A 27251-nucleotide genomic window follows, 5' to 3' on the forward strand; every position below is an offset into this window, starting at 1 on the left:
CTCTTTATCTTTGTTTCCCTCTTAACATTTTTTCTCTCTTCCAGAGGGCTACACTCATTCCTGGAGGCAGTGAGTCTCTGGTGTACACAACCTTATCTGGAACAGTTGGTGTTCTTGTGCCATTCACTTCACATGAGGATCAAGATTTCTTTCAGCACTTGGAAATGCATATGAGATCGGAAAACCCTCCATTGTGTGGACGAGATCATCTCTCCTTCCGTTCGTACTACTATCCTGTTAAGGTAATTCTGGTGAAAATAAGAAAACACCAAGTTTGTAACTTTTACGATGTGGTCATTCTATCTTTAATGTGAACTTACGTATGTTTTGTGTTGTTGCTTTTTGACATGGGAGTTGGTCTTGTCAGGGAATACAGTATTATGAGGCCTGTACACTGCTTCATGGCTTAACCTGGCGTCTTGTGCTTCTTCACCCTGTTCTTTGCTTGCCATGCACACAAGGTCTCTCCAGCAGTGGTGGTTACCGGTGCACCAATGAGTCGATTCTGATTTTGTCCATTCTCCAACATAAATTGTGTTGTTGTGGAATCTTGCTTAATGCAGAGTCCTGCATGGTGCATCGTGAAACAATTGAGCAATGCCATATTCATCTTGTAACCTATCTTTCACGGGAATGGTACTGAAAATTAATGTAAAAGTTCAAAAAAAGAAATTGCATAGGCATTCCTATTCACGTACAATAGTTGCGTATCTTTAAAGGTGATCTATCATTTGAGTATGAAACTTTTCTTTTTTACAATTTGCTTTACGTTGCACAGACATATAGATCTTGCTACGACGATGGGATTGGGAAGGAAGCGGCCATGGCCTTTATTAAGGTACAGCCCCAGCTTTTGCTTGGTGTGAAAATGGCAAACTGCGGAAAACCATCTTCAGGGCTGGGGTTCGAAGCTACTATCGCCCGGATGCAAGCTCACAGCTGTGCAGCCCTAACCGCATGGTAGAGAATGAAACTTAATTTTAAGGACACTTCTTCTAAAACATTGATATTTTGTCAATACATAAATGTTTCATCTAAAGGGTGTTATGTGGCTGAAGATGTTGATAATATACAAAACGTACCACTTTTAACCAGTAAGTTGCCTTAAGCAATTTAGTGTATCAACAAGGTGGAAAATAAAAAATACTTGGTTGTGAATTAAAAGGGGATGTCAGAGTCTATTAGTAATACCTGTCGACTGCTGTTCCGTTAAAATTTTCGAAATGGAAGACAACATATTTTCGTAATAAATGCGTAAATAACATGTCCGATAACATTTCTTAACTCATTCAAAATAAAGGCTGACTAAACGATTGCTTAATTTTAATGCTGAATACTGCCATTAAGTAAAAATGGGATACACCTCGAGATATGGCAGAGTGCATAATTGATTTCACAGGTTGGTTGGTTTTCTCGCGTCTGGTTAAATTACGGGAAGGTTATTATGTAAATTTCAGGTTTATCATATCTCTAGTGGCGCTTGAAGTATGTTTTTGTCATATGTATAGTATGATTAAGTCAGGATAGGTGACGCTGTTTGATAAGGAAACCAAAACGTTTGCCACAAAATGCGATCAATCATCTTTGGTGGGTATAGTTTTCTCACTATGTGCATTTGTGAGCTCTCGTCGACATTCGAAGGCGATGTTAGAGTAGATTAGTAATACCCAACGACTGTTATTCTCTAAAGAAAATTCGAATGAAAGAGAATAAGAAGTTTTCATAATAAATGCGTAAATAACGTGGCCGATAGCAGTTGTTAACTCATTAAAAATAATGGCTGAAGTGAACGATCTCCTAATTTTAATGTGTTTTACTGGAATTAAGTAAGAATGTGATACATCTCAAGATGTGGCAGAGTACATCATTGATTTCAGAGGATAGTTCATATTTTCTCGCGTCTAGCTAAATTTCGGAAAGGCTGTTCACATGTCGAACTAGAAAATACTTCAATATCTTCAGTTCCTTTGTATGCTTTGCAGCAAGCACATAACTTGTTTATATTGTTTTAAGCATTGTATTTTACTTCATCCTATTAATGTCATTTACTAAGAGTCTATTATGTGTATTACATACTTGTATATCTTTGTTCATACGACCTGTTTCAGCTGATCATGGTGTCCATAGACACTGAAACCGGTACTGAATGAAAATGTTTTGATTATATTAACATACTACGTATTGAAAAAAGGTGGATCAATCAAATTTCCTTCTATTGTATGTTATAAATTGCTCGCTGTGACAACCGGTTGTACAGTGCCTGTGTGTAACATCACTGGAGCTCTGGTAAATAGTGAAGAAAGAACGAGATTCTATTAGCCTCTACAAAAACTTTTCTCAAATCCACAGAATGGCATCAAAACATGCGAGCCTTCGAATTCTTAGAAAGGCCCCGGCTACTCAGTGGCAGTTATAACTGTACCCGAAGTTACCGGTAATGGTTTTCAACCACTTCGAAATATAGAATAATTGTGCAGCCGCAAGAAAATATGGCGTAGGCCTAACCAAGTCAATATTTGGTGTCAGCATGAAGACAAATATACAAAAATGCATTCATTGGTCCGCAACAAGGACACTTTAAGAAGTCGAAGAAATTGTGAGGTATGTGCACGAAAAAATGCAAGGGTGGAAAGGCCATACCGTGGTGTAATAAACTCGTTTGTTGACTTAAACGTCTGCGATTAGGCCTAGCTATCCACTGAAGTTGGCCGAACCCGGCAAGCGAGACATGCATGTAGCCGTAGCTGGTTTATATCTGACATTCAGTAAAAGTACCGTAACAGTTTTTATAGACGTCAAGAATATTTTCCTGACGGAGTGCCGTATTGTAGAGACACATGGAATAGGTATTGCCGGCAAATTAACGGGTTCTCTTCGGTATTATGATGCCAATTTTAAGTTAATTGTCCTTAAACCCATGGAAATAACGAATAATTTTGCAGCCTCCAAAAAATGCGGCATAACAAAAGCCAATGTTTGGCGTCTAAAAATTGTATAAAAATGCGTACTGTACAACAAAGGCATTCATATTATTTTACAGTGCACTTTTTGAGCCTGATTGAAAATTTTTGAGAGGAAAAAGTGGGGTTTATCTTGGATTCGGAGAAATACAAAACTTTTTTTCAGATTGAAATTACACACACACTTTAACGTAGTATCAGATTTCGAAAAATAACAAAGAAGTGAGTCGTCGTGCGGATATCATCCGCGGAATTTTGAACGAACTGATTGCCATTTCATACTGATTTTAATGTGTATTAGGTGGGGTTCAGACTTTTATACTAAAATGGGATATAACAACAATCTGCTATAGTGAGTAAATTTTCCGTTCTGAATTCTCGCTATAAGACTTCTACTGTACTTCACCATGCTGTTAAATGGAGATGGGGGGGAACACCACCACCAATGACTGTAGTGTAAATAAAGCCATAAACAATAAATATCCATTAACATGGCTTGAGGTAGTAGTGTAAATAAAGGTAGAAACAGTACTAAATGGCATGCGAAATGGTAAGTCCCCAGGCTTTGATGTCAGCTCAGACATGATAAAGGCAGTTGGAATACCAGGCTTGAATCGGCTATACAGTGTGTTATTAGTGATTGGGGAAAGAAACCAAATCCAGAAGATTGGAGTAAAGGAGTCATCATCACACTGTTCAAAAAGGGGCAACCGGCGGAAATGTGGACATTAAAGAGGCCTCACGCTGTTGTCATATTCACTGAAGCTGCTGGAAAAGATCATAGAAATGACTTATGAAGATAGTGGAATCTTTGCTTGAGGAAGAACAACGTGGGTTCAGGAAAGGTCGAAGTACTGTGGATCTCTGCGGTAAAAATGCTGACAGAAAAGTACTGGGAATACAGAAGAAATCTTGTGATTGCATTTGTGGACATTGATAAAAAAAGCATGTGATAGTGGTCCTCGAAATGAGATATGGGAATGTCATGGAGACCTAAATGTGTCAAAGTACTAAATTGACAGTCAAGATGCTATACCAGAAGTGCTACAGCTGTGTCCAGATAGGCAACGGATGATCAAAATGATTTGAAACAGAGAGGTGTCCAACAAGGAAGTGCTCTGTCATCACTCCTGTTCGTAATAGTAATGGACAAGGTCATGAAATCTGTCAAGAACTGACACTGGGACTGCAAAATACCACAAAAAGAAAAGACAGTCATGTACCACACTTACTTCGTTTCTGTCCTCGGGTATGGTTTAGAGACGTGTACCGTACTAAACAAAGACTTCAGTAGAATCCAAGCAACTAAAATGAGATTTATTAGAACCATGAACCAAACTACCAGAAAGCACAGGATCAGAAATGAAGTGAATAGGAAGGTAGCTGGTATTGAGGTTTCTATTACCAGTGTCGTAAAGAAATGCAGACATCTGTTGTATGGGCACATAATGAGAATGAACAGGGAAAGACCTGCCAGAAAATATTTTGACGTTAATCTCGTAGGAAGAAAACATTTGGATAGAGACTGTGAGATCAGATGTGGAGGGGAGGACACAAATGGGAGGATGTACTGCAACAGATGATGTATGAAGACAGGAGGAGATGGCAAGTGCTTGTACACCACACCCAGGAAAATGGAGTTGGGAAATGATTTTTCCAAATTTTAATTAACGTTATGGTATCCAGTTGCATTTTCATTCCCTTGTTTACTAGGTTACCTAACAAGCATGTGGGCTTTATTTAATGTTCGGCAAGATCAAAAATATCAAGTCGACTGTTCTGTTTTGAAATATTGGAAAGTTTGTTCATTGATAGGGATTGGAAAATAATGTTGGTATTTATTGTTGTTGAGGGTCCTTTTTAAGTCTTGTCAAGGGATTTTTGCTACAGAGACTAAAATATTTACTGATTTTAGAGGTTGTCACCGTTCACGTTTGTGATCCTACTATCCGCACGACTTGTGTGCGTAGGAAAATGTGTACCTTATAGGTGTATAATTGAGAAATGTTACTATAATGTAGTCCATATTTGCAAGATTCAGGATAGTGGTAATATGTTATCTGATATAGTTTTGTGCATGTGTGTTACATTCATGGACTAGTATAAAATGTTAAATTAATATTTATTTTTCAGAATGTCCTGGATGGTGACTTGTGTGAGCAATTCAATTCAATTGACATTGGCAAACAGAAGAGCATTGCTGATGACTTAGACAGGACTCCCAGTGAGGTGTCAAAGAAACTTGAAGACATTCGCACAAGATATGCATTTTAAGTGCGTGTGTGATTTTTTTTCCCCCCCTCAAAGAACTGCTCTGACGGGTGAATTTGCATTTATTGTACATAGTTTGATATTCAGTCTACCTTACATGCTGCAGCTTGTAATCCTACAAATATTCTTCTAGAAAACACATTTGAGCTGTTAAATGAATATTTCTGAAGTAGAGAACTATTAAATACTGCGCTGCAGTGGGATTCTGCTAGTTATCGACAAATATTCAAAGGAGTGAATGCTTTACACCTGACTTTAATTCGCATGAGGTAGTGATTTAAAAACTTCATAACAATAGTGTCATGTGGATCTCAATATTTTCTTCTATTTACTTTTTTGTTTCATTTTCCTTCTTTGAAAGCTTCATATAAGAAATGTGATGTTCATTAAGGCGCATATTTGACTCTTCATATTTCTGCTTTGGTATGTTTTGTAGTAAAATTCGTCATTTTTAGGAGAAAATGACAACCATCTAAAGTATAGCCACAAGGTTTTTCATTTCGGATATAATGTTATTTAATGTTTTATTTTCAGGTATTTATTTGTCCTGAATTAGTTTAGGCCAACAAGAAAACCTCACTATTACATCAGGTGGTTACAGTTAAACTTTCCTGCTTGATAGTGTCTGTAGAAAATGAGATTGCATGTTCAGGATATTTGATGATCGCCCAGTGCATGGGGAAGGGAAACTATGAATAAGCCATTCCAATGTGATCTGTTAATGAATAGGACGCAGTTTGTGACTAATTTATAAATATATTGAAAGGCACACGGCCCAATAAATGCTTCTTATATCAGAACTTTTTGCTTGGAGTTTGGTTTCTGGGCGGTTACACTACCTACCAAGTGGGTTGAGTATGGTAAGTTTGTGACCGATAAGTCGAAACTGAAAATACGTTGGAACCTCGAATCTCCATTTTTGAAGGGACCGTAAAAATACAATGAACAACACGGGGGGGGGAATCCAGGCATGAATAAAAACCATCAAGAATTTGGCTAAACACCACAAAAATGAAATATGTGTAATTATAGTCTTACAGAAACTCCTAAACCAAATGAAACTAGAGCCCCAATGGTCCTTTGCCTGCCAGCGACCGCTGCTCAGCCCATAGACCTGCAGATTACGAAGTGACTTAGGGTCGGTGTGACAAATCCTCTCATCATGTAGGCTGAGTGGACCCGGGACCAGCCCAAAAAAAAAAAAAATGCATGACCTGGCCGGGAATTGAACTCGGCCCCCCTCGATGAGACAGGCATGTTAGACCGCAAAACAGGCATCAAATATTAATTACCGGTATGAGAGTTCAAAATCTTGATACTGTATCTTCAATTTTACTGGGGAAACTTTGTCAATTTCCTGTGAAAACTTTTTAGTTCAGCAACTTTGATTAGCCAAACTCTTCAAAAAATCTAGTAACGCCAAGCCAATTGACCATAAGTAGTTTTTAATTCTCTCGTGTAATAAAATAAAGCACATTAGATAAAAAAGCGCCCAGCATGATGGCAAAATCCCTTCTTTTCTTATTCTTCCATTGCATTTGGTCTCCGGTATACTGTTCATAGTTTCTGGAATTCTTATACTGCGTAAATTATACCTACATCAACTTTTAAAGGTTATGTTGAACTCGAGAACATGGTTTTGAATGTAAGTGTCGATTCTCAAAAGTTCTCGAATGCATTATATTCAATTCTGCCAGTCACTAATCCAATCAAATTGGAAAGAGAAAAAAATATCAAAACTTCAGAAATTACGGTTATTCGTGACCTTGAGCTCATCTGAAAATCATGCTCGCTGCACGTCACTAAGAGTTGGAAATTATACAAAAACATTTAAGTGTAACGTGCGCATTGTCCCCTTCTTTGGGGTCGCTCGGTCAGCGAAGCGAGAGTCCCAAAGGGTGGAACGTTCGCAGGGCCAACTTTACTGTTTTGGGACAGACCTTCAGAAATATTTTTATTTGCAGGGCCATAGGTGACATAACATGAAGAAAAAATCGGAACAAAATAACATTTATTAAAATATAAAACAGTCTGGACAATGCATAAGAAAAGGAAAAAAACTACATAAATATAACTCAAATCGATTGATTCCGGTTTGCAACATGAATATAATTCCACAGCATGCTCCTGGGTTCCATTTGATTCGACCTGTCTTCAATTAAACACCATCCAAAGTCATACTCTAGGTCAAATCCTCCCTTTATGGAACTGTAACATTGGACCAATCATAATGTTAGTGACAATGTCTAGATCATGAAATTACAATATTCCCTTGTGGGATAAATTTTTAAAAATTATTTCTACCTCATAAAAGTTTGAGTAAATTCTCATCAGTTAATTCTCATTAAATTACCATGTCCTTTCTCTGATAATATTATTTATTTTCTAGAAATTCCCTTTATCTTATTTTAGAGAATTCAGTAATATTTTACTTCTAAAAATATTTTTCAATACTCAGAAAATCCACTTGCAAAATACTTGGAAAATCTCAGAACATTATCGTAAGAAAAACCTCTCAATCTTATAAGAAAATTTTCTTTACAATACCATTAGGAATTCTTTGACAAATTTGTTTGGAAATTCCTTGGCAAATCTCCCCTCCTTCATAGATTACGTTCGACTGTATTCCTTTTATAAACCACACTGACTAATACTCTGTGGATAGATAGTATCACGTAGCAAAACGCGCATTCAACGTAAACTAAAATTCATTGGACAATAAACCACAGAAGAAAAATCACTAAAAGAAATAATACTTCAGGAAACACATGGATAAGTTGTCACACTATAACACCATCTCCCCCAATTATTTACCAGCAGATTATATATTACCAAGGTTATTATTATTATTATTATTATTATTATTATTATTATTATGTGTCCATTCAGAATTAGGTTGAAGACCCTCGCATTATTGGCAGATAATAGTAAAGACTCACCATGACCTGTGATGAATAACAAAAAATAGGATGAATAAAAAAAATCAAACTAATCATCACCATCTGTTAAGGATACATCGAAGAATGCACTCATAACCTCAGGGAAAGAGAAAAATAATTCTAGAGTCATACTTTACATAATACAAGTTGTTGAGCGAAAGTTTATTATTATTCCCTGAATAATTAATTATATCACCGTAAATCACAATATCCACACGACTAACATGTACCCTAGCGGTCCCGTGTCGTAATATCATAAAAATTTATCATCACAACCGTCGCTCACATTTAATTCTCAACAACCCTTTTAAATTGTTACGACATTATTATTATTATTATTATTATTATTATTATTACATCCCTGATTATTACTCCTAAAAGCATCTTCTTGATGAGTTGCCTACTGTCCACAGCTATCACCTTCCCTTCTAAGATGAGTCTTACTTCACAAATCATTTCTTTATCAAAGCTTCGATTTAATTGTCATTTTAACATAATCCAATTAATTGCGTCCTTATTGTCATGATTTTTATGAAGCCGCACATTCTTATTATTAGGCTTCATTCCCCCGTAATTCATTTCGAAGACCTTAATTACTCGTAACCTCGTGAAATTCATTAACACATGGGGTTTATGAATCCATGACTACTCTACCATCACCACCACTTAATACTACATCTCTAACTAATCTACATTTCATTAAATAAGAATACAATCCAACTAGCAATCTACTGAAATAGAAGAAACTGTAACAAGAGTGCTTATTATTCCAATGTAAATCTTGGGCGTCTTGAATGTAGATGTCGATTCCTCCTGGATTATGGTGGATTGTAGATGAACAAATTAATCGTACTGGCTCACACACGTCAGCTTAACACATCAGGATTCTTGTAAAGTCAAATAGCGTAGTATCACTCCATCGGTGTTTTAGAGTTCCCCAGGATTTCCTTTCTGGTCGGTCCATGATGACTGCTGGTCTTCGTAGGTGTTGCTGAAACTAAAATTTATTATTAAAATTTGATCCACACTCGTTGTAGATTAACAGTTTGTCTTACAGTACTTAACTGGCGCAAAGATGTACACTTAGGTTCAACCCTACAGAAAGCTCCAAATCTTGAGCTCATTTCTCAGTTTACAGCACATCGTTGAGTTGTCGGAATCTCGAATAATCTACTGTATTACTGATGAAACGATGTACCTTGGCCAGGTTTGTTCTCCAAGATTCTATTTTGGTGATAATCTTCCCTTGTAATTCGTACTAGAACATTCCACAAATTTCTGCGGCAACACTTGACGTAATGTGGGAACTGACTGTCCGTGGTTTGGAAAGTTCCACCCAGGAAAATGTGCGGCAATAATATATCGCACTAGACTGAATTGTCTACATGGAAAATTAAATTTGCGCTCTTAAATATCGTCGTCGTTCAGTACTAGATTGTAGTCGGTTAAAACCACACTGTTCGCTTTCTCCACTGTAACTGTACTGTTCGACGTCTCTTCTAAAACTCAACTGTTCGCTGTCTCTCTTCCAAAACTACTCTGTTCGACGTCTTTCAAGAATGATTCTCCGACCATCCAACATCATCACTAATTCTCATTGGTCGTCAGCTATTCTGCGACGTGATTCGTTCTTCAAATTTGGAGCAGATCTTTCTGAAATGTCACTCCCCTTGGCTTCCGGCTCGCTAGGTGACGTAAACCCTGTGACGTGCGGTGACCTTGATCGCCTGACCCAGTTCTCTCTCGTCCGCAGCGGAATGGCACGGTAATCAGCTGGTGCTTGCTCATGCGTAGACCCGTATTGCGTTACGAAAATCAAACCAACTTCTCGAAATCCAATAAAATACCATTTGGATGGGTACAGCATATAAAATGACTTTTATTTTTTTTATTTTTACGTTTTAACACGGGAACTTAAAATGCCCAGTCTTATATTAGGACCAAAACAGTAATGGGCAATCCCAAGACCTCCCATGGGATTTTGTAAGCTGCAACATATGTTCTGGTCTTGATAACATAAATACTTAGTTGTGAATCTAGCGTAATCCTGTATGATATTTAAATGCTAGATTTGTGTTAGGAGCAGTTTTGTTACCTGCCTGAAAGCCCAGTTGCTATACAGTGCCCTAAGTACATTGCTGAAAACCTTTTCGGTAATACAGTTGGAAAAGTTGGACATAATGTAGACGTCTTACAAGTGCAAACATTTTATGAAACTCGTTTAATCTTAAAGTAGAGCTGTCGAAATGCGCTGTCTCCTTACAGTTGTTGTGGCACACTGTGCTTTATGATTTCAGATATTCTCTAAACAGTACCGCCCGAATGCGATGCTAAGATGGTTCCTTATGCAAGTTCACTGCTGATCGCTTTTCCAATACAGTACTTGCTCTAATTATCTCGGTGACAGTGTGTTAACGCTAAGATACACTAGTATGCCATAGTCGTCCTTTCGTGGCATCAAGTTTATTGAAAAACGCTTGATCGAGGATTTGGCGTTGATAGGATTGAAATTTCTGGATGGTTGATTTGGGAAACCATTCCTTCGAGGACAGGTAAGGCAGGATTTTTGCGTGATTTAATTATGATGCTAGCGAGACCCCATAATTTGAACGCTTGTCGGGGAAAACTTAGATTCCGGGAATGGATAATTGAGGTTCCACTGTATATGGTTTCCATTTCAAGAAGAAATCTAAAGAACATAAAATGTTACAGGAGACCCAACAGATTTTGTTAATACAGTATCAGCTTTGCAGTACAGATGATACAAAGGGTTATTTAAAAGTTAAAAATGATTGCTCCCTAACCTTTACCACAGGAAGGTTAGAGTCCTTCCTTTGAAAGGCTTTTTTTTGTAGGCTTGCCCTTTTTTTAAAGTTATTTTGCATCACTTTTTAGCTATGTATTTCATCACATGAGATTCTCCTTAAATGTTTTACGTTGCTCCATTGTGAATTAGGTACTACAGGTTTGCCACAGAGTTTATAAGAACAGTGTTTCCATAGAGTAATGTTGTCAGTGGCGCAGATGCTCCGTGTCTTTGAAAAGCACTTTAGTTAAATTTGCGTCTATTGATACTGTATACATTTATGCCCTTGACTTTTTTTTTAACTTGTCAAACTCCAGGCAAAGATCTCATGCATGAAGCCCTTAACAGAACAAAAATTACTAATTAGGTGTGATTTTGAAACAATATTGCATTAAATGTTCATACTTTCAGCTATGAGTACTTCTTGGACCAGGTTGTTGATCATTAGCTGACAGATCCAGATTTGCGTTGGATCTTCGTTTGGTTCCTACTGAAATTATTTTAATGGAGCTGGGATAACCTGCCAAGGTTTATACACTAAAATACATTAATCATTATTTACATACCCTTTTACTAAAACACTGGTGATGTCAACTAGTTTCATGGAAAACCATTGTTTCACAACTCGCAAGGTTTGGAATAATGTCCTTCTTTATTCACCGATAGAGGCCCAATTTCTTGGCTGCTTCCTAAATATTCACTACAGCAAATGCTTTTTTCATTATTGATGATTCGTTGATCCAGGCATACACCTTCAATTGACTGTACTCAGTCCAAGTCCCGTCAAGTTATTGCAACAGTTACTGAAATGTATCCCTGTGTGTACATAAATTATTTACATCTGAGTATAGAATTAATGACGTATTGAACTAGTCATAGTAGCTTAATTTTCCATTTGGCCATGTGAGACGTGTTTGATAGTGAAGTGTGGACATGCCACAAAGTGCTATACTACGTAGTTCATACTGTCATGCTGTACCGAGTCGTGCGAGATGGTCTGATGCACTTTTTGCACCACCACCCTTTATGCCACCTTTCCTAAGTAGCAAGTACAGATATGCGTATAGGCATGATTTGATCATCGAACGTCGCAACTCTTGCTTTTCTCTTGCTCTCTTCAAGTTGCCTTACTATGACTAGGGTGCAACTGAGAAGGGACACGCTAGCTGGTAGTACCTAATGGACAAAGTATACTCTCTTTCCCAAGACCTTTTTCAGCTGTGAAAATTCTCCTGATTAAAGGTGAGGTTCTCTTTAGTTTAAAAATGCCACCTTTGACTTGCCACTTTTCTCAGAAAAGTGTTTTGTAACATAAGACAAGTTTCTTTAATCATTGAAATCTCTTGGAACTATTGTTTGAAAATGATAGATGTTACCTGTATTATTGATGTACCTGATTTGCTCTTAAGTGTTATGTAATGTATATAGTTGTAAGTTCTTTTGTAGTGAGTGAGTGTGTGTGTGTCATCAGATGATTACTTTTTGTAATAAAATGTACTTATAAAATATGGGTTTTCATTACAAAGGGTCTAACTGCAAAACTTGCAGTCTCCACTTCTTTAAATTTTAATTAATTTGAGAAAAATTTAGTCTCTTAACGTTGTGGTTTTCACTTACAGTCTGTCATAAGTAATTATGCCACAAGTAGAATATGATTTTATGAAAAGATAGCTTTAAATGTTCACGAATAAAACTTGTGCTTCTGCAGCGAAGGTTTGGAGAATGAGAGTTTTGCTCTTCATCGTGAATTCCTCCCAGAGAGCTGGGTAGGATGTTTTTGAACGATGTACCTCTATTTATTACTGTCTTTGTATCCTCCTCTCTAGGGCATTCCATGTTTCTCCTCTCTTCTGTCTACCCCCCTTTTCCAGGGTGTCAATACTAACGTATGGTGTACGTCTGTCTGACACCAGACTACTGCGGCTAACCTTCACAATAGGTCTTTGTCCTGGAACAGTCTTTTCAAAATACTTCTTGGAGTTGACTGACAATTAAAATATCAAGGAAGGTTCAACCTTTTCAATACAAAACATGTTGCATAAGATGTTCACAACATATATATATAATATAATATATATATATTTTTTCAGCTCTCGAGTTGGTGTATCTCAAGCTTATAACATTAGGGAAACCCAGGAAATGTACAGGGCCACTGAGTCAAACATTATTACCGGATTTTTATGTATATTTTGGCTTAAATCACATGGAAGACAGGTTGTAAGGCAAGAATGGGCTAGGAAAGAGGGCTAGGACTTAAAATGAAAATAAGCGGTCGTTGCCTTAATAAATGTACAGCCACAGCATTAGCCTGAAATGAAAGAGGGAAGCACCAAAGAAAAACTTCCGACCTGCCAGCTGTGGTGTTCGAATCCGTCTGAAAGCAAGTTCACTCAGTTTCTTATGACTCGTAATAGGCTTGCTCTCTCCCAAATTACACAGTTTCGACTTCTATCATAGGGCGACCCACTTACCTGTATATGAATCTTCAGTTCTTTATTTATACAATGTATGTAAGAACATAATGTACCTTAATCAAAGATACTTCCCTAGTTGGTTGTCTGATTGGTGCAGGTATAACAAACATATTTGGGAAGAAATACTTTTATATTTATTTACATCATAAAGAAGTGTTGTCATAGCAATAACAATATACAACGAAATAAATGAATCCAAAGATATGATCATAATTTACTATGTTCAATATTAGCTTATTTTCATGATACGGGATATGTAGTAATATTAATAATAAAAAGTGTGCACATCTGTAACTTATAAGACACTCTCTAAAGCACTACAGAGGAGACTTGTGGAACAAGTGGATCATCAACTAGGCGAGTATCAAGCGGGATTTAGGAACGGAAGATCGTGCGTTGATCAAATTTGGAGTCTGAAACGTGTACTAGAGAATCATCTCTCAAAGGATCTGGTAGTCGTTTTTGTAGACTTCAAAAAGGCGTATGATTCAGTCGACAGGGAAGTGCTATTCAATATATTAGTGGAATTTGGAATCGAAGCCAAAACAACAGCAATAATTAAGCAGACTTTAACTGGGACACATTCAAAAGTTAAGTTCATGGGAGAGAACTCCAAGCAGTTCGAAATTAAAACAGGAGTCGGGCAGGGTGATGGATTGTCTCCAATTCTTTTCAACTGTGTGTTGGAGAAGATTATCCGGGAGTGGGAAAAAGAACTGGACAGAAAAGGATTACTTAACCAAGTATACATTGGAGGGTCAAAAAGTGGTGTCATGATTAATTGCCTTGCCTTTGCTGATGACGTTGCGCTGCTATCTAGGAATACTGACACAGCAATAGAACAGCTGAGTGTACTAAAACTACAAGCAGAAAAGGCAGGACTACAGATTTCTTTCAAAAAAACTAAATATATAACAAACATCAAAACAGCCCCTCGGTACCTGAAGACAGAACACGGTAAAATAGAAAGAGTTGATAGCTTTAAGTATTTGGGTGAAATAGTGCAATTGAAAACAAATGAAAGAGAAGCAAACAACACCAGACGGGAGAAAATGGCTGCGGCTTTTCGTAGGACATATCCTATATACAATAAGAAAACCATCTCCAGACGAGCTAAACTAAGGCACTACAACACAGTGATTAAAACGGAATGTCTTTATGCTAGTGAATGCCTCCAAATGACAGGAAAAGCGGGACTGAGAGAAGCTGAGAAATTTGAAAGAAAGATCCTTCGCAAAATAATGGGTCCAAAGATTGTGGATGGACAGTATAGGCTGCGAGGAAGGGAAGAACTTTACCGAGACAATGAAAGGCTAACTGAGTCCATGAGAAAACGGAGACTTAAATTCTATGGGCATTTATTTAGAATGGATGAGAAGAGACTAACGAAAAGGATTTTCACAATACTAGACAGCAGACGTAAAGTGTCGGACAAATGGTTCAGGGAGGCAAGAAAGGATCTCAGACAGGTGGGACTAAATTCGGAAGACATCTCAAACAAAACAAAGTTTAGGTCAGTGATCGACAGATTTCAGGGATTCCATGACGAACCAAAACTTAACCGTGGGTGGACGGACGAAAGAAGACAGGCTGCCAGAGAGAGGATGCTGAAGTTCTGGGCTGTGAGGAAGGCTTCCAGAAACATGTAATTGTTATCTAACGTGGTCTCTAATGGCCGGAAACGAATATATATATATATATATGTGTGTGCAATAAGGGAATAATTTAAAACATGGAGCCATTCCATGGTCACTGAATTACAAAACAGAGGTATGGATGAACAAACATAATAAACATGAGTACTGGTACTACAGTAGTATTAATGCAAAGTCATGTCTGTACAAATCATGAAGGCCATTGGAAGGTAAAAGCTTCCACTATGCATACCGTTGGCACTTGGTGGGATAGAGTTTAGTGATGGGCAGTCTGAGATGAGGTCTCGGGATTTCTCAAGACTAGCGCAGGCACTGATTCTCACGAGAAATTTCGAGAGATCTCGAGAGTGTTGTTTTCGCCGTGTATGCGTATGCGAATAGCAAACTATTCGCTTGCTCTCTCTCATTTCTAGCGAGGTCTGTTTTGACCTATAACATAAAGGATACGCATTCTGGCATTGTATGTAGTGGTAAGTACACGAATGAATAGGCTAAATAGAGAAACTGACGGCTACTGTAGGTACACCTTCCTGGATACTAGAGGCGTACATTATTCAAACTAGAGACGGCAAGATGCGCCCTGCTGCATATGCAGCCACTATTACGCACGAGTGGAATCTGTAATCTAAAATGCTTAAGTTTGCTCCAATTCTTTCGACAGGTAGGTGTACGTAGTTATCAGACCCCACATTTAATAACATAACCACTGCTTACGTTTACCTATATTTTGGTGACGAAGGATATTATTCGCGTCATAATTAGGTACTTCGATATGACGGTGCAATGTGAAATTGTCTAGTACATGACAACATGAAGACGATGTCCGAAATATAACGTAAGTCGTGGATGTCTGTTATTTTGAAGAGATGTCCCATAGCACAGCCTGTTGTGTTCCTTATTTAAAAGATGTAAAATACGTCGGCAGAAATACTTCTCGGATGATCCGACACTTAAAAACACAACATAATATAAATTAAGAGGAATAGTCACAGAACACCTCCGGCCCGGCTTTAATCACAAGAAGCTACTCTGCCGGCAACGATTGTGAGGCATCCAGGTAGGTTTACATCCTAATAATAAGTTATTAATAAATCATACGGGTTATTCAGCTAAGAAGCCCACCTGAAATAACTCGTGAATAGTTTAAGATACTGGCATCGTCTTTTGTTAATGGTATTAAGGAGCTCATAGTTCAACATGCAGTGCTTTCCTAGGCTTTTGACAAAATTTATCGTCGCAGTTTCCATATGAAAACCTCTTCTGATTTATTTTTAATTCTTCCTATTTTTGACCAAGATAATCTCCAGTACAGTCAATACTCTTCTTATGTGCTTATGTAATTTACCCAATTTCAAGCGTTTTTATTTGATGCTTTATTTCGCCACTGTATCGTCCGTCGCCGTCTTGTATCGTGTTTCCTGCTCGCTACAGCAGCATGTGTGCTTTACGGCTGGAGATTCGGGACGGCAATCGTACAAGCGAGAGAGGCTAGCGACCCAATTAATCGGAACGATAAAATGAGTTTCTTATAGTGTGGTTCGCGCACTATTAACATCGTTTCTGTGCGTAATTTCGTTGGAGTTGTATGCCACGTGTTTTTTCTAGTGCTTCTGTGCTTTTCCCCGTGTCAAAGCCGTATGTTATAATGCATGAAACATACCGTACCGATCTGTTCTGTATGTGGTAGTTTCGCGTATTTCAGTGCGTTTTTCTTTATTCTTACTGGTTAATGTTAATGAGTTGAATGTGTTTGTGGGAGTTGTGTCGGTGACAGTTTCTAGTATTTTCTCTTCATGTTATGGCCAAAAAACATACGTTATCTCCCAGTTTTCAGAGATACCTGTAACCATTCGACTGTATGATCCCCAAATTTTTAGGTTAGAAGATTTTCGTAATATTGAAGTCGTGAAAATCATGTAAATTTGTTCATTTATATGTAAAAAAACATAATATAAGAAGAAATTGTAGAGAATTTTGTATATATGTAACTTTAATTTGTATAAGAGTCTGTACATGGCATGGCAGTGTATTTTATGTTGCTCAAGAATTGTGCAACACGGAAAACAGTGGCTATAACGGGATAGATGGTTGAAGTCAGTTGAAAGTGTTGCAACAAACTGGCTTAGAAACCCGTGGTACGGCAGGTAGTATATGCTGAAGATTGGAGTTTTATCAATGTGGATGTACCTGATTGGACGTTGTATGTCACATCAGACGCACGATAGCCAATACGAGGGTTTTGTTTTAAGCAAAGTTGGGTTGACTTAGTGACGCGTGAAGATGTGCCTGTGAGAGCGTTGCTACCAGTAAACTTTTCGGGGCGCTATACCCACATGTTGCAAGCCTATATAAGTATGTTCACGTGTGCGGCAATTCATTCTCATTCGGATTGATGAGCGGGAGCTACTTCGCGCAGATTCCTAGGCGTTGTTCTGTTCTTTGGCAATTCTACCGTAACCATTACGGAGAGACGCTAACGAGTTTCTGGTGGCCGTTCTGTAAAAAACGCTACTAAGTGTTTGTTTGTAACTCCAACTCTGTATAATAATTATACTACCGGTACGGGATAATGTACAGTGGATGTGGTGGTGCAAACCGAATCTACATTCTGTAGTAGATGTGTGGTTGTGCAGAGCTAATTCTTGGTAAAGGAAATCGTCGGCCGAGTATGCAGTTTCAGTTGGAGGAACGTGAGGCGTCACACTAACCTGTGCGGCAATCGGGAAGGACTCAAGACGTCGATAAAGAAGGTTAGGGATGCTCTTCGTAAAGAAGGTTGCATCCGTACGTAGAGAAAGTCGTCGTACTTTTCTTTACCTGATTAGGATTTTCTTCTGTAACAGTAGAGTGCAGCGGAACTCCTACCTGGAGGTATGTTAAGAAATGTATTGATGGTTTCTAGATATTTGTAATTTGCTTTTGTAAACGGCAAACACGAGTGGGTTACATCAAGTGATGATTTTTGTTGGTATTTGTCACATATTTTCTCTTATTCTGGGAGTAAAGTCATGGAATGAAACTTAGTGAATCTGTTATCAGTGGAGTAAGTATGAACTTGGCATGCTACCCAAATTTAATTTCAGGGGTAAACAGCAACAAGTAAGGTTGTAAAGTAAGTCTGGATTTTCGTTAGTCTAAGACAGTTGCCTTGGGAGAGGGAGTTGCTCGTTGCTGTACAGAGTCAATTATTCCTGCAGTTGATTTGCGGGTGGCGCCCAATCTTGTTATTTATACTTATTTTAGTCACCATTCATCAATTTACAGCCTCCGTGGCTCAGACGGCAGCGCGTCGGCCTCTCACCGCTGGATACCGTGGTTCAAATCCCGGTCACTCCATGTGAGATTTGTGCTGGACAAAGGGGAGGCGGTAAGGTTTTTCTCCGGGTACTCAGGTTTTCCCTGTCATATTTTGTTCCAGCAACACTTCTCATTTCATAGCATCTATCAGTCATTAAAATATCACTTGGGGAGTGGCGACCCCATCGTACCAATAGCCTATATGGTTCATTCATTACATCCCTGACCCAGTCAAAGACTGGAAAACAGGTTGTAGAATTTCATTTTTCATCCATTTAATAATTTCAATAGCTTGCAGATGTTACATACCTATAAAATTAAATTTTGTTCATTTTACAGTCTAATGAAGGATACTGTTATGTGAATCAGCTCGGGAGATTGCGGATTTTTCGATGATACAGACCACTATCTGATCTGTAGTGAAGTCTAGGCCTAGGGTAGAGAAAGTGAAATGTCTGCAAACGAATAAGGGTAGAAAATCTCCAGGATGAGGAAATTAGGCAGAAGTACATGGATATGATTAGTGAGAAGTTAAGAACAGTAGACAGAAAGCAGGTTCAGGATATAGAAATTGAATGGGTGGCATACAGGGATGCTGTAGTAGAAACAGCGAGGGAATGCCTAGGAACAACTGTGTGTAAAGAAATTTTATTTCAAGTTATCACAATTTCAAGAGTAGGGGAGCAAAGAGAGTTCTAAATCGCTGAGTCAACATTTTTCTGCTGAATCAGCACCCGAGGTCATTGACCCCGCTCACGTGACCGTGACGTCATGACCACGTGCTCTTGTTTGTAAACAAAGCCACGTGCTTTTTAACAGCTGCCATCTTTAAACAACAGATGATTGCTAACCTCAGTGCTGCCATCATAACGGGGCTAAATCCTCATGGGTGCCACCTTAGGCACGTGATGGCGGGCAATTTGAAATTCCACGTGCTCTTCTGACAGCTGTCATCTTTAAACGAGAGAACATCATGCTGCCATCATGACGGGACTAAATCCTCATGGGTGCCACCTTAGGCACGTGGTGGCGGGCAATCTGAAATTCCACACGCTCTTGTTTGTGAACAAAGCCACGTGTTTTTTTGACAGCGACCATCTTTAAACAAGAGACGATCGCAAACTTCAGTGCTGGCATCTTGACGGGGCAAAATCTACATGGCTACCACCTTAGGCACGTGGTAGCGTGCAATTCGAAAATTTCCATGTTCTTTTTTGACAGCTGTCGGCAGCTATCTTTAAACAAAAAAACTTAAGTGCATTCCCGACACCTAGGAGTGTGAGCCTAACCTCACATCCGCCACCTTGAAGGGCTATCCTTAGTTTTGCGACAAGATGCCCTTCCCGATGCTAATTGCAAAAGATGGTGGCTATACACAGCCCCTTATGAGACGGCCTAGGAGCGCTTGCGCAAGATGGCTGCTATACATAGGCTTTTATGAGATGGTTTTCATGTTCTTTTCTGACAGCTGTCTGTGGCCATCTGTAAACAAAACTTCAGTGCATTCCCCACGCCTATGAGAGCGAGCGAGCGAGCCTAACCTCACATCCGCCACCTTGCAGGGCTATCCTTAGTTTTGCGACAAGATGCCCTTCCCGATGCTAATTGCAAAAGATGGTGGCTATACACAGCCCCTTATGAGACGGCCTAGGAGCGCTTGCGCAAGATGGCTGCTATACATAGGCTTTTATGAGATGGTTTTCATGTTCTTTTCTGACAGCTGTCTGTGGCCATCTGTAAACAAAACTTCAGTGCATTCCCCACGCCTATGAGAGCGAGCGAGCGAGCCTAACCTCACATCCGCCATCTTGAAGGGCTATCCTTAGTTTTAGTACAAGATGCCCTTCCCGATGCTAATTGCAAAAGATGGTGGCTATATACAGCCCCTGATGAGACGGCCTAGGAGCGCTTGCGCAAGATGGCTGCTATACATAGGCTCTTATGAGGCGGCTTAGGGGCGCTTACGCAGGAAGGAAGCTAGCTTAGAGGATACTGCACAAGATGGCGGCTACACATAGGCTGTTACGAAAAAAGCTAGCTCAGTTACTACTACACAACATGGCGGCTATACATAGGCTGTTATGACTTCCTTCTCTTCCTCTGTCAGGGCATAGTTTTATATCTCTATCAAGTTCAAACGTACTGTAACGACGCGATCTTGTGCATAAGGCTACAGTGTGCACGTGCTATTATTCTGTTTTAACCTGCAGCGATGACATCATAGTTGTGCATGTTTAGACTTGTTCGTTATCAACGTGACTTCCTCAAGCCTTTATAGATAGAATGAGTAGGTAAAAGGAGGTAAGGAATGCAATTAGTACATTTTGAATGCAATGAAATATTTATTTACAAGGTTGGTATGCTTCTTAACAGCTTTCTGCGAAGAGGTAGCGTGCTTCCGAAATTGTAATGCCTCCTGCAACATTGAAATTAAATAAAACATTTAGAAATATATTATACTAAGTATGTTATGCTTTCCAAAGAAGATCATGCAGTTCTTACCTTGTTATTCATGCAGTTTATTCCTTTTCTGAATCATCATCGTTCTGTACTAGAAAAAGTTCATCCACACACTGTGTACAGTGTTCAATCCTCGGATTTGGTCCATCCAAATCATCATCACCACCATTTTCCCCTCGATGCTTGTAATGACGACAGGTTCTGCATAAAGCTACATCGACTGACATCGTATTATGTAGAGGAAGGATGTCCCAAAAATCATTTACGTAAGAGGCAGCGTACGTAGATAAAAATCTTGGCGGTAAATATTGAATAAGATGTTTTGGCATCTCGTTTAAGGTTCTATGTTTATAGAACATCTTAATAGCCTCACTTACTCGTGTGAGGTAAATGAGATGTTGCGAACCGCATGTACATTTACAATTTTGTTTGTTGTACTCTTTCTATTCCATAGCGTACGATGTCGAAGCACACTAATGTTGATGATAAAGGGCTATCCTTATCTATAGTCTAGTAACAATATTCGCTAGCGGATGATAAGTAACGTTACTCATATGAATAATAAGGCAATAGGCTGTTGTGTTAGCAGGAATGTTTTCAGATTTTTCAAATTCTAAACGAATATCAACAGATTTTATAGATTCTTCATGATAAGAGCAGTCTATAACTACAATCGGTGCTTTATTTTTAAATTCTTGAGGCGAAAATAGCAGATGATAATATGATGATTGGAATTTTCAGAACAGAGCATCCCAAATTTATTTTCTCAAAGTTTTCGTAGGGATACGTAATTTTATTGAGATATGGTCTAGCATGTCTTAATTTACAGTGATAAAACAGTGAGCTATCTTTTTCGTGATTGAATTTACGATTGGTTTGAAAACCAAAAATAACGTGACGTTTTAACAGCCTAGCTATGCTTGTTTGTAGGTGGTAACACAGGATATTCATGCAGTTCCCAACTTCGAAAACGTATAGGTAATGGTGTATCATTTTCTGCAATCTTGAGCAATCGAAGTTTTTACGATCAGATAAGGTTACATATGGAATCCTCCACAATATGCGATGAAGTGTAATTTTCGAGTCTAATGGTGTTTCTGCTGCTTTAAGAGAATTGTAATCACTTCGATCATGGATCAGAATAAGCTCTTGTTTTGCATTGATTATAATATGTGTAAAGTCTTCTGCGAAGCCAAAAATTAGTTTCATTGATAACTAGGGCCCGGATTTAAAAAAAATGCATATGCAATTGCATATTTTGACATATTTTGAGGGTTAGTGCATATTCTAGACGTAGCAGCATATTCCGGTATATAATGTCTGAATTTAAGGATAATTACAAGAACTACTAAAATAAATCTGTTTTGTACATCCCTAGCTAGTTGCCTATTTTATGTGCATCCCTCGCTAGTTGGCATTTTCGACTGTCTGTGTAACGGCACTTTCACAACTGACAACGGCAACAGATAGCTTAGGTGTGGGTAGGCAGGCTGGAGTTCCCTGAATTCCTTTCTCTACCACAGCAGATAATAATCTCAGGGGGCTGGGCACTTGGTCAGGACAGAAGTATCTTCAGTTTACTAGTTATGTTCCATTTTAGTGCCCTGCATCTCATTTCTAAAAGTGTTAGTTTTTAAAAAATGCCTAAGGAAAAGAGCAGCAGAAGAGATTTACTAAATCAGTGGGGGTCGGGTAATAGGGACTATTCAACAGATGGTGTCATCGTGTACTGTCAAGTTTGCTCAAAGGAAGTGAAATGTGAAAAGAAATTTCAGCTTGAACAGCATTCAAAAACAACTGCACATATTAAAGCAAAGGAGAAGAACAGCACACCACAACTACTACTTCTTACACAGGTAAAGCCCAAGTCCTGTAGTCTTAATACATTTTCAAATGATCTTTATAGGGATTTCGTATGCAGCAACATTCCATGGAATAAATTAAACAATCCAGTTCTGCGATCATTTCTCGAGAAATATTGCGTAAATCAAAAAATACCAGATGAATCAAAGGAAAAATTACCTACCTCCGCTATATGAATCTACCCTGGAATTGATCCGTTCTGATATCGGAAGGAACTGTGTCTGGATATCGGTGGATGAGACAACGGATTCGTGTGGCCGTTACATAGCAAATTTCGTGGTTGGTAAATTACATCCAGACGAACCCGGTAAGCCATATCTTCTTGCTTGTAAAGTACTAGAGAAAACCAACCATAGCACAATAGCAAGATTTGTAAATGATTCTCTGCGACTATTGTGGCCATCTGAAATTGAGACTAATTGTTGTAAAGTGCTTGTACTACTCACAGATGCAGCTTCGTATATGTTGAAAGCAGCAAAGGCCCTCGAAGTATTTTATCCAAAACTCATACACATAACCTGTTTAGCGCACGGATTACACCGCATTGCAGAAGAAATACGCGCACAGTTTCCAGCTGTTAACAATTTAATTGGATGTGGGAAGAAACTGTTTCTGAAAGCACCAGCCCGTGTCCAGTTCTACAAAGATTGTCTACCTGAAGTTCCTTTGCCACCTGAACCTGTCCTGACAAGGTGGGGGACATGGTTATCTGCAGTATCATTTTATCAGGAACATTTTAATGAAGTGAAAGAAGTGGTTACAAAACTTGAGGATGAACATATTGCGTGTGTCCGTGATGCAAAAGGTGTGTTTGAAACCGCTACTGTATATCAAGGTGTGAATTTCATTCATGCACATTTTTCTAAACTTCCAGAATCTTCTGGTACTCCCCTCCATGAATCACTTGATCTCGTTGAAAAAGCTGCATCTTCGTTGAATTACGCTCCAGGCGAAATTGGAAAGAAGATTAAATGCAAGTTAAAAAAGGTGTTGAATTCGAACCCAGGACTGAAGAAGATTAAGTTAGTCAATACTTGAGTGGAACTAGGGTATCCTTGCCAGATGTATGCTCCAAAACGTTGGTGTCCATGTATAAGTACTGTCCAATTACGTCAGTTGATGTAGAACGATCATTTTCAGCCTATAAACTCATTTTGACGGACAACAGACATAGTTTATCTCCATAAAACATTGAAAGACTACTAGTTACCTATTGTGATGCTTCTTTTTGCAATAAATGGTACCTGTAAATAGGTAAATGAATAAAATTGCGTGTTTTTAAGAGCATATTTCCTTATTTTCCGTGCATATATTGTAACTTTTAGTGCATATTTGCGTGCATATTTTCAGGATTTTAGTGCATATAAATCCGGGCCCTATTGATAACATACCTGTAAAATTTCCATCCTCATTAATCATCCAGTTAGTAGCTTTTGGACACCATCCTGCCATCCGCAAAAGATTATTTTCTTCATCACAAACAGAAGGGTAGAGTTTCATTGCACTTGAAATACCAACATTCTTCATTCTATCTATTTTGACATTATTTACTTCATATCGTGCTTTGAAAAAGAGAAAAGCTAGAGCATTGTTGTTTAGTTGGGATGTGCTTGGTCTGCTTCCATCTGATCTAGTCGTCCTTCAATATAGAAGTAGCTTTCGTGTGGTAAGGTGTATGCATCTTGCTGATTAATAATAAAGTGAATTTCATCATTGTTATTTAATCCAAATGTACGAGGTTGATAGGAATGAAGCTCACTTCGTACTACACCTCCACAAGTTTCTACTCTATTCATAATGTCTAGCATTTCCACCATTTTGTTGTAGCGTATAATCTAAATGTTGGAGTATCCGCTTAGAGTTATCTGCTAACTCGATGAGTCTTCGCAAACGTGTAGTATGGCTTCGGAATGTACACCGTGTTTTATAGATGTTTTTCATACTGGTTTGAGATGAGGTTTGTAAGCTACGTACGCGTGCCGATCTAAATGAATAAGCTGATTCTGTTTATTTACAAGCCTAAGAGTGATGATACTAATGAGTTTTACTGACACGGGATGATAAAGAACTACTGCTGGTTTCTCACGAATAGTATATCCACGTTGCTCTCTATTAGTCGTGCAGGACGTGCGAAGGTTGTAGGCTATTAAGTCTGTAGTAATATTACAAGTAATGTTCACATGCTAATCATCGAAGAGTGTTATAGATTAATCAGACTCGTAACGTACGTTCGGTAGGAGTTTCCTTGGTGAAAATCCAAGCAATGGTCCAATCGAATCAGGTTGTGATTTGAAGTCAATCTTAAATGATTATTCAATAACATATTTATGTGTAATGTTGCTTACAGTAATTGAGAACCTGTAATTATGGTTACAAAAACTCTCTTGTCCAAACTGATTCTTTTAACGTACTTTCAATATAGTCATGATTATCGTCTATTGAGGCGTCTCCGAAGACCTTAAAAAGTAGTTAGTGGGACGTAAAACAAATACTATTATTATTATTATTCGTCTATTGAATAACTACCTGAGGGTAGTGTTAGCACATACTCATCGTAATAGAACTTGTTTGCACCATCACGCACATTATAGATTTCATTGTAGTTTTCAAATGATACTAGTCCAAGACTATGTAGCTGGTATCCAAGTTCGATCGGCGGATTAAAATAGGACGGTTGTTTCAGGTCCTTCTCCACGTACAGCAAAAGTTATTTCACTGTTAGTCATCACGTGCGCACTAATGCTCCTTCTCTACAGTCTGGTTTTGATATAAGAACATAAGACATAATCGTCCGCACATGCATGTATTGAACTTTTGCACACGGTTTTTATTGTAAACAATGTCTGCACTGCTTCTGAAATGACGTTTGAGCTCAAAGGGAGGAGATAAGTCTCCATAGCTATCAAAATACAACACTTTAGATTTACGTTTCACATAAGCAACGTAATGATTTCCAGGTCCGCGACTGTTGTCTAAGTTAATTGCGGCACGTTTACTTGGGCACGCTGGTAGTTGATCGCGCATATACACACCTCGAAAATAACGAATTCTCAGTTGTTTAGCAAACGTAAAAACTTCATGCGTCAGAGCTCGATGTGGCAGTGCATTCAGTAGACGTTTCTTGGAGAAATATAGATGCCAAGCCCTCTTTGTATGGTGCTAGCTTCATGTGTACGCCTTTGCCTCGTAATGCAATTGCCTCCATCGTCTTGTTAGGACGTTCACTCTCTTCCAACTGTTGTTTCGCTTCTACAGCCTTAACAGTTCTTGCTACAGCACTAGCACCACCGACCAATGACCCTAAAGCTGCTAGGCAAGTAAACAGCGCAGGAAAAAATCCTCGTTTTGTTATAGGAATAATTCGTGCACGTTTACTAAACATTGCTCTGCACTTTGGCGAAATTCTGGCTCGTGCTGCGCGTAGTGCCTTAGTGATAGCTACACGAGGATTGTATTCCCCTCGAATAGCTTTTTGTGCAGCCTTTATAACATCTTTCCATCCAACAGTTTTTGCTTTCTTCTTCATGTTGTTTGGATATCGTTTCCCCATTCTGTACACGACTTTACTCGTCAAGAGCAAATTACAAACTAACCGTTACCTCTTGTTTCGTTTAATATATATTACTATTGCCTGTCATGTTACGTCTCGTCTCGGCGCAACTTACTCTGGTAGAAATGTATAATTCCAGCACCGCTTAACCATACCTGTTCCTTCAAGCTCATAGCTACTCAACACAGTGGCTTGCGCTGAGCTGGTATGATCGGTGTGTCCACAGAACGAATCATTCAGTTATCGTGAAGATTATAAAGCAGCAAGACACACTACCTGTTAGTGACGCTGTGCCACATCTCGTACCTATTTCTAGTACAAATACAAAAAACGTCATGGAACTTTGTTTCCTTTTATTGTTCGATGTATTATATCAGGCCCGTCGGGATGCGGGAAAACACACATTTAACTTACATTCTTTAAATGGTATATGATTCGAGAATATGCACGAACTGGTTAAAGATAGAATAAAACATTTTGAATTTAATTCACATGAGCAGGTACAATCACCGGACGATGTGCTTCCGGATTCTCTTATGATCTTTGACGATGTCGCAACAGAACAGCGCCGGGCGAGTTGGCCGTGCGGTTCGGAGCGCGCAGCTGAGAGCTCGCATCCAGGAGATAGTGGTTCGAACCCCCACTGTCGGCAGCCCTGAAGATGGTTTTCCGTGGTTTCCCATTTTCACACCAGACAAATGCTGGGGCTGTACCTTAAGGGCACGGCCGCTTTCTTCCCATTCATAGGACTTTCCTTCCCATCATCGCCATAAGACCTATCTGTGTCGGTGTGACGTAAAGCATCTAGCAACAGAACAGCAAAACGTTATTTATGCATTCTTTAGTATGGGACGACATAAATATGTTGATTGCATCTATTTATGCCAAACCTATTCTCGTGTGCCTAAGCAGTTGATACGCGACAACCCAGATGTTATTGTGCTTTTTCAGCAAGGTGAGCTCAAAATGTGACGTG

At 38.8% G+C, this 27251-nt stretch overlaps 1 protein-coding gene across 1 annotated transcript in view; it reads left to right on the top strand.

The window, feature by feature from the left end:
* Positions 1-12482, top strand: part of Sf3b3 (splicing factor 3b subunit 3) — a 258058-nt gene extending 245576 nt beyond the window's left edge. The window contains exons 21-22 of the mRNA XM_067137901.2: positions 45-242; positions 5094-12482. Coding sequence (XP_066994002.1) covers positions 45-242; positions 5094-5234 — 339 coding nt within the window. The 3' untranslated portion in view covers positions 5235-12482. The remainder of the gene's footprint in view (positions 1-44; positions 243-5093) is intronic.
* Positions 12483-27251: the final 14769 nt, after the last annotated feature.

The sequence above is a fragment of the Anabrus simplex genome, chromosome 1 (genome assembly GCF_040414725.1).
Source record: "Anabrus simplex isolate iqAnaSimp1 chromosome 1, ASM4041472v1, whole genome shotgun sequence".
Taxonomy (NCBI): Eukaryota; Metazoa; Arthropoda; class Insecta; order Orthoptera; family Tettigoniidae; genus Anabrus; species Anabrus simplex.